Source organism: Thalia democratica, chromosome 4, assembly GCF_965202585.1.
Source record: "Thalia democratica chromosome 4, ktThaDemo2.hap1.1, whole genome shotgun sequence".
NCBI lineage: Eukaryota > Metazoa > Chordata > Thaliacea > Salpida > Salpidae > Thalia > Thalia democratica.
This window is the reverse complement of record NC_139168.1, coordinates 17872422-17881338: the sequence shown is the minus strand read 5'-3', so window position 1 is coordinate 17881338 and position 8917 is coordinate 17872422. Positions and strand designations below refer to the sequence as shown.

Sequence of the window (8917 nt, the reverse complement as noted above, 5' to 3'; positions counted from 1 at the left end):
CGAGCAAAGAGTTAGCAACAATTTCTTAATTTTAATGAAAACTTTAATTCATTAAAATCAAGTAGCTACTGGTGATGTAGGGTTTAAATAAAAAGTTTTTATATATAAAAACTCGTACTTTGCAACGGATTTTTTGTTTATTAAGACTTTTTAACAAACTAATATCAACTAAACTTGTTTTAATTTAGAATTTATTTAAAATTAAATAAAAAAGCGTTTTTATTGATTATTTGATATGTTTTAAAATTTTTTTAAATTTTTAAAGAAAAATTAAAATCAAAAGAAGTATGACGGAATGAACTTTAAATGCTATATAAAGTTTTTTCAACATTTAAAGTAGCATCTTCTCCGCACCATCCGGGGTGAACAAATGTTATCTTAGCTCCATTGCAGACTGCAATGTCGAATAAACAAGTGTTTAAGTAAGTCCTCCCGTTAGAAGCGCACACTGGTTCGTCGTACAAAGGGCAGTATTTATAACACTCGCATTTTCCTACGATTTTTAAGCGAGGTACTTTCTTTTCTTCCTTTCTAGCTTGGCATTGGGCCTTTTCTAATTCGCACCTGTAAATAAAAAACTTATAAAACTGTCTATCATCAAAACTATATTTAATAAAGTTATCAATGACACTTAGTTGTTTCATTTTTTTATAACAGTTTTAACATAACTGCATATTTTAATACAAGGTATATTAAAATTCAAATTTATTTATATTGCTCAGCATTCATATGACGCTAGCGCTTTTCAGCTCTAGTTAGTGTATAATATAGTTTAGAAACGGTTAATAACTACATATAAAAAGTAAAAATTACATTTTTCAAAACTTAACTGTTTTTTAGCAATATCTGGTGTAAAAAAAACATAGTTTCTGTTTTTTTTTCATTTAGTCAGAAAGTAGATGTGAAACTAGTACACATTTAAAAACTAAATGTCAAAGTTCTTTTATTTTTAAGTTCTTACTTATTATTGTATGTTTTTCCATCTGTTGCGCAAACAGGCTTGTATATTTTCCAGCAAAATTTCGGGCATTTTTGGCAATTTCCGTTGCATGCTAGCATTGGAACTTCCTTTCCTGCTAAGCGTGCCTTACATTGTGCGTTTCCTAATTCGCATCTGTTGTATTATGTTTCTGTAAAATTTTGAAGTAAATAATTTTTTACTTTATTTACATTTTGACAAAACATTAATTTTAGATTAAAGCTTTCCACTTTAGTTGTTAAAAATAATCATATGTTTGATCAATTGTTAATACTTTTATAAAACATACTGATTTTCACATGAAGTAAATACTGTCTATTAAAGTATATAAAAATATACATAGTGTGAAAAAATATTACATGTTACTGTAAGTTTTACCGTCAGAGCCGCTCACGGGCAAGTATATTTTCAAGCAAGCTTTGGGGCATTCGGGGCAACTACCGTAACGCTTGATTGAAAACTTTTCCTCACCCTTCTTTGTTGCCTCGCAAAGCGCCTTTTCAAAATAACACTTGTTTCTGTAAGTGACCCCGTTGGTGCCGCAGAACGGATGGAACACCTCAGTGCAGAATTGAACGCAGTTTTTTAACTCGCATTTACCGTGGCTCGCCAGCTGAAGGGGCTTGGAACTTTGGCACGAGACCGCGGCGAAGTAGCAGTAGTTCGTGTAGGTTTTGTTGTTGGTGCCGCAAACAGGTTCGTACTTGGAACCGCATCGATGAACTTTTGAAGAGAGCAGCTCGCAGATGAACTTGTTCAGGTGGAGTTCATTGTCTTTTTCTCTAACGAGCTCGGCAGCAGTTGCCAAACAGAAACATGCAAAAAAAAGATTTAAAACTATAAATGACTTCATACTTGATTGTTGTTTATCTATTGTGTGTTTGAACTTTCAAAAGTCGTTTTATATATGAAACAAAAATAAAAAAGGCAATGAGCATTTGCCTTCCGGCTGTAATGATAATCGTGACTTTTAAATTAAACTTGGGTTTATGTAACAAAAAATGTTTTTTTAAAACATATGACCTAATTTCAACAACATCAAACTTTTTTTATTACCTAAGAGCTTAAAGAAATATTTTAGTGTTTTTTAATATAAAGCGTCATTTAAAACTTTCGTCTAATATATTTTTAAAAAATTTATGTTTGTATGATTTTTTGAGGAAAAAAATTTAAGCCGTTAGTATAAAACATTTTTAAGGTTTAAAAATAAAACTTATTACAGTTTTTTTAAATAAAATAAACTTTTTATTAAAATCCAGCGATCTAAAACAAACTTTCAAAATAAAATAAAAATGAACTGGATGATTTAATTAAATAATTCAAACACTTTAGTTCAATGCTTACTGATTTATAAAATCTTAAAACTGTGCTGTAAAAGCTTAAACAACAATTATTATTTACTGGCAATTTAAACAAGTAGTAAATAACATTACAGCTTAAAACTATAAAGTTAAATTATTGTGATAAAATGCAGACGTCTTTATAACATTTAACAAATATTTTAGATTTCAATAAAAATATAACAATTAAAAAACATGACTTCCTACAACCAAACTATGTTAAGAGCTCGTAACTAATAACGTATGAACGTCAAACTTGTATTTACATTCTTGTAAACATGAGAAATTTAATCAATTAAGTAAAATTAAAATGATATTTTTATAATTCATGTCAATAAACTATATTATAGCTGGTGTATTTGTGTTTTTTATAAAAGAACAAGCAGTAGTTGTGTCGCATTTATTTCTAAAACTATTACAACCAATTTAAACTGAATTGAATAACCCATAGAAAATAGTAACATCATACTTTTTTTTTGTTACAATGAGTAGTTTAAGCGTAAGTTTTAATACCTTTAAACAATAGTGCTTTATTCAATTTTTTGAAATATGAATTATTTTATATTTTAGGTTTATAAAAGTTAGTGATTATTTATGATTATAAAATTAAATTTAATAACTGTAAAGCTTTAAAAAATAAAAATTTAAAGTTATAGTTTATTTTTTACATTAAAAACAAATATCTAAACGCATTAGCTTGTAAAAATTTTTCTAAAAGCTTATAAATTTTATTAATATAATGTTTTATTATTTTTCGCGTAGAAAAAGTTTAAATAGAATTAATTAACAAATTAGATAGTTAAATTACTTCATTTTACATGTTTTTAATAACTTTTATTAATATTACATTTAACTAATAAAAAGTTTAGTTACGAGCCAAATGAGAAATAAAATCAAAATTTCATTTTAAGTTTAAAACAAGAGATTTAATTTAAGTTTTAAAACTTGAAATTCGAAAACTAATATTTTTTTTTTTGTACAACTTAGGTTCAAAACTTTATTTCATAATAGCTTTTGCTGATATAAAGTCTAAACCACTATTAATTCATTGAATCGTTAGTAAATCTATGCACTGTAATTTAATTCTGACCATAAGATAAAACTCATTGCTTTTAAATAATTCTGAGAGGAAAACTGTATAATAAATTTTTTTATTAAAAAATTAAAGCTTTTCAATTATTTTAAACAACTAGGTTCGAAGAAATATAACTAAATTAATATTTAACTTGTGGTTAGTTTTGTATAAATTAAGTCAAAAGACTTAAAGATAGTAAACTGTCTTACTTTTTATAATGTTTTTTAAATGTATAAACATTTAATCAAATTACAGAAGTAAGTTACAAACTATTAAAAATATAGTATAATCTTTTTTTACGATAATTTATAAACTATTATAAATAAAACCTCATTTATTGTATAAACTAATGAAAGTAGGTTATAAAAAACTACTAGGTAAAGTCGAGTTATATTTAATATGTACTCAAAAAAAAAAACTATACAAAAAAAGATAATCTCCAATCTTAATTTTGACAGATTAAATTTATTCTGACATTAGAATAAAGATTATTTTTCTACAATTGTCAGTAAAAATATGATAAACTGCTGGACAACTATTGATAACCACAATCTTGTTATTTCTGTTTATCGTCATTCGGTTAAACAAAAATTTGTATTTTAGCTTAAAACAAATCCAGCAGTGAATTTTTTTTATCGTTCAAAACTGTTCTTTAACTTTTTAATGTTGAATTTTCAGAAGTTGAAATGAATAATTTGTTCGTTTAGCAATACAAATTAGGTTAAAAATAAGATAAAATTCATTGCTTTTAACTAATACTGAGAGAAAAACTGTGAAATAAACAATTTTATTTAAAAAGTTAATCTTTTTTTTATTTAAACAAATAGTTTTCTTAAAACATAAATTTAAAAAATATAAAACTAATGGTTATACTTATAAAAACTACGTCAATAGACTTGAAGATAGTAAACTGTACTACTTTTTTCAATGTTTTTAAATCTTCTAAACAGTCAAATAAAATTGCACCTGTAAGTTATAATATATTCTAATTATAACTTTCTATTATAAGTACTATCATATGTATCATATCTATCATTTACTGCTTTAATTAATGAAAGTAGGATATAAAAAGTAACTAAGTAAAGTCGAGTTGTATTAATTTGTACCCAAAAAAAATACCTAAAAAAAAGCTAATATCTAACCTTAATTTTGACAAGTTAAACTCATTCTGACATTGGTATCAAGAAATTGTAATAAAAGACTATTATTTTTCGATAGTTAATTAAAATATGATAAATTGCTGGACAACTATTGATAACCACAATCTTGTTATTTCTGTTTATCGTCATTCGGTTAAACAAAATTTTTTATTTATTTATTATTTTAGCTTAAAACAAGTCCAGCTGTGAATATTTTTATCAGTCAAAACTGTTCTTTAACTTTTTAATGTTGAATTTTTAGAAGTTAAATAAATAATTTTTTCGTTAAGCAATACAAATTAGGTTAAACTTTGTTTGTTATTAGACAATTCTTTGTTTGTTATTATACTTTCTAAGTATTTTAACACTTTCTAAAAAAGATAATAAAAATAGCTCCTTTTTTCCTTTATTAACAAGGATTATTTCTTTCTTGCTTAGCTAATTAAATTTTTAATTGTTTGTTTAGTGTTTAATTTGAACTTTAGACAGTAAACAAAAACAAATGCTAATATATAAGCACTTTTTCTTTAGTCTTCGTCATTATAAATACTTACTTATTCAATAAACAATAAAAAACTGTGAAAATTCTAAACATTTAGTATTTGATTCCAAAATTCTGAGTACAGTATTAAACTGCTAACAATACAAAAATGTTCACATAGTAAATCGAAATATGTTCTAGCTAAAACACATTTTGTAGATTTTTGATAACACTGAAAAATCTAAACTAATTGAAAGCTTCTTCTTAATGTAGTAGAGAGTTAGCACACTAGTTAGTGGTCAGAGGTTAGAAATAAGCCATTAAAGTGATGTTAATCTAATAAACTTCTTTTGACAAAGTTAAGTGTCAATCTAAAAAGCATTTAAGTTTAATTTCAAATTTAGAATATTCATTCAATGCTAGCAAGTTATTTTGACCTTAAAAAAATACATAAAAATGTAGGTGATATTATTTCTACATCAAGGTTTTAATTATATTATAATTTTTAATGCTAATATACAGTTAGAACTACTTAGACAGAAACGATATTTTTCATAAAATTACATATTTTATAAACTCTTAACCTTTAAAATTTTTTTAAACATGTAATTGATTTTAAAGGTGTTGTTTAAACTGAATAACATCCTAATCTTTTTTTATACTTTATTAATCAGTGGTTTAGTACAAAACACTAGCTCTATACAAAGTTGAAAATTGTTTATGTGAACTTTTTTCAATTGTTGTTGCTAATCCTTTATCAAATAATGAAAGCTTTGTACGTAAGATTGAATGCGAATTTGAGATTTTTCGGTTGATCTAAACTTTAAGCTATATGTTTTTGTCCATATGAAATATTTTAAGAAGGGATATAAAAACTTAACAAATAATATTCAACTGTATGTTTATGGAAGAGTCTTAAGTTAATAACTTTATAAAAGAAATTTATCTAAAAAACCTTTAAATTTGTCCTTGACCATAAAACGTAATTATAAAGAACACTTAAACTAGGTATACTCCTTTTTTATACATTAAAAAATTAATTGATGATAAAAACCTTAATTTTTACAGAGGGAAACAACTCCCATTTTTAATTAACATTTTGTAAAGTAAATATGATAGTGTACTCTATTACTGTTTTTTATTTTAAAATAAAGAAAACTATATTAGAACTAAATTGATTTAAAAATACACTTTTTGTATTCGGTAACTCTTAGACAACAATTTTTTTTATGAAGATCTAGTACTAAACATTTAAATTTTTAGTTCGTCAAACAAGCGTATTTATTTTAACTCAATAAAATTAAAATAAGAACAAAACTTTCCTAAATTTTAGAATTTGATGCTAATTTGAATTTTAGAATTTCTACAAATTATAAATATGTACATGTAGAAACTTGTATTTAATTCAGCGTATTTAGTTTAAACAGATAAACACAAACAAAGATAAATTTCACAAAAAAACCTAAACAGATAAGTTATGTACATAGATGAAAACAGTTTTTATTGATACAGAGCTTTAAAAAGTAAACTTTTCTTAAGTGGTTCAAGGACTTTAAAAAGTTAGTTTATTATTTTTACTGCACTCATCAATTTATTTGTCAGTCATAAGTATCAATTGTTTTTTTTCTAGTGCAAATAAAGCACATTTTACATGTCTAAAACTACCTTTACGATGAAAGTTAAACTTTCATAAATATTTCACTGTCTTTCAAAATTATAGTTTGTTGCTACTGCTAACTTATACCCACAATATTTATGTACTACTGAGAGAATCTTTGAATGTTTTTTTTGTAGTTGTTGAAATGGAAGTATAACTTTATGTTGAAAGTTTAATAGTTTATAAACTAAACAGTTTTAATTATAATAATTCTAGTTTGAAATATACGAAGTTTTGTTATATAGGCTCTTTAAGTTTAACTCAAATACAATATTTTCTAAGTACTTAAAGTTTCACAGTAGACAGTTTTGTTTTATACTTAAATTTTAGTTATTTTTAAAATGATTTTTTTTGTCTTTTTGAACAAAACAAAACATACAAATTAAAGTAAACATAAAATACCAAGCTGTTGGCTAAATTAGAAAAAAATATCCAACAGAAAAAGCATTTGAGTTCAAATCTTTCAACAGTCTGTTTTACAATAAATATTTCTCATACAGCTGATATTACTTAAAACTACGTAAAACACAGAAGAATATGACTTCGAATAACGTGGTAATTCCTACTGAGGGGAGCACCAACCCAGCTTTTAGTGAAAAAGCTACCGAGGTTTTGCAGGTTCCTCAGTCTGAGGTAATTCCGAGGTCTGGATATGACTACCCCAATGAGTGGTCCACCGGGCTGTTTGATAAAGTTCTAAGCTGTGACTGTTAGTTAATTTTGTTCATCGAGTTTTAGTAAAATCGAGATAGCTAAAGTGTAAGTATTTTTCTATACTTTGTTGAAATAGTCTTAAAATTCAATTACGATTTTTTGAAGAAGTAGTCTATTTAAAATTATATTTTATTTGTTAACAAATTAGTGTATTTAAATCATTTTTACACATATCTCAATAACTAAAACAGCTTTAGATTTGTCTAATGTGTACTGCTTATTAAAAGCTTTATATGTTATTTTCACTGCTTTCATCGTTTAAAGTCAAAAATTAACAGTTTTTTTCTTTAAAAAAAAAATTTCAATTATTAAAGTTATTGTAAAATTTTCAGGTTTATTGGCGCGTTTTTTCCCATGCATTTATAAAATCTTAATAGGAGAAAGGTTATTTGGAGATAATTGCTGTGTTGCTATTTTTTTTGTCTTACCATGTACTTACTATACTGCTTATAGAAACAAAAAGAAAATTCAAGTAAGTTTTAATGAAGAATTTTTACTTTAGAGTCTAAATTATATATTTTATTACAAGTATGATCATTAACAGAATAAAATATTTGATAAAGTACCACTAAAATAATTCGATAAAACTAAAGAATAAACTAAAAAATATACTAGTCTTTAAGTATTATTGAAACTCGTTATTATTGAATATTTTATATATAGTAACTGTATAGCTCTTTTTTACCGTGTTTTTAAGCATACTTTTACGTTATATATACAGTTTAGTATTGAAACATATACTTGTAAAACAAATTTTTAACTTAAACATTTTCTGATAAGAGCTTAAAGGTTTTATTGTGTTATTGTATAAATCTAGCTTGTCTTCATTTTAGACATCTTTTTTAAGTTGAACGTGAATCAAATCTTGTTGTAACAAAGTCATTAGCAATAAAGACTTTGCTCAAAAATTAGGTTACATGACGGCTTAAATTTAGACAACTTACTTCTGAAAAAAACTTTTAAAGAGCAAAAAGTAGAAAATAATACAAAAACTTGAAAATTTTTTAGTAGGACTAATTAATACTATTACTATACTTACTTATACTACTATATAGTTTAAACTATTTTGAAACTAAAATGTTATAAAATAAGCATTAGTAGAGTACTAGTAATGAGTGATTATTAAATTAAGACCCTAATGTAAGCTTTTACCACAGGTATTTTTATATACAACTATTTTTAAAAAGATATGTTTCGAGCTAAAAAATACCTCACGGTCAAAAATGGCTTTGAGGGCTGCTTTTGGCCCGCGGGCTGCAGTTTTCCAACCCTTGAATTAGACCTAGCTTTTGAACACCTTAGATTTCAAATAGTTCATACAGTTTGGTGTTAAATACGAGTAGTTGAATTTTTATCTACGACTCTTTTTAATTTTTCTGTATTGATAAAGCTTAACTTTTAGGGGTCACAATTTTCGGACTGTTGCAAAGTTTGTTTCTGTAGTCCGTGTGCAATAGTGCAGCTAATGGAAGAACACAAAAAACGTGGATCCATCTTTGAAGATTAAACTAGAAATTTGATAATTGAGTGTT

The 8917-nt window shown here is 25.2% G+C and overlaps 2 protein-coding genes across 2 annotated transcripts; both read right to left on the bottom strand.

Moving 5' to 3' along the window:
* Positions 1–270: 270 nt before the first annotated feature.
* Positions 271–1106, bottom strand: LOC145835217 (uncharacterized). Its single transcript, XM_082942776.1, has 2 exons — positions 962–1106; positions 271–564 (listed from the first exon to the last, which is right to left on the bottom strand). Exons 1-2 carry the CDS (start codon positions 1057–1059, stop codon positions 303–305), a joined length of 360 nt encoding a protein of 119 aa, XP_082798902.1. The 5' UTR covers positions 1060–1106; the 3' UTR covers positions 271–302.
* A 228-nt stretch (positions 1107–1334) lies between these two features.
* Positions 1335–1832, bottom strand: LOC145833094 (uncharacterized). The gene has a single exon (XM_082940293.1). The coding sequence runs from the start codon at positions 1830–1832 to the stop codon at positions 1335–1337; it is 498 nt and encodes a 165-aa protein (XP_082796419.1).
* Positions 1833–8917: the final 7085 nt, after the last annotated feature.

Coding starts and splice junctions, on each gene's coding strand:
- LOC145835217 (XM_082942776.1), bottom strand. CDS start 1,059: ATGCTAGCATGCAACGGAAATTGCCAAAAATGCCCGAAATTTTGCTGG. Junction 565..961: donor GGAAAAACATACAATAATAA/GTAAGAACTTAA, acceptor TTTTATTTACAG/GTGCGAATTAGAAAAGGCCC.
- LOC145833094 (XM_082940293.1), bottom strand. CDS start 1,832: ATGAAGTCATTTATAGTTTTAAATCTTTTTTTTGCATGTTTCTGTTTG.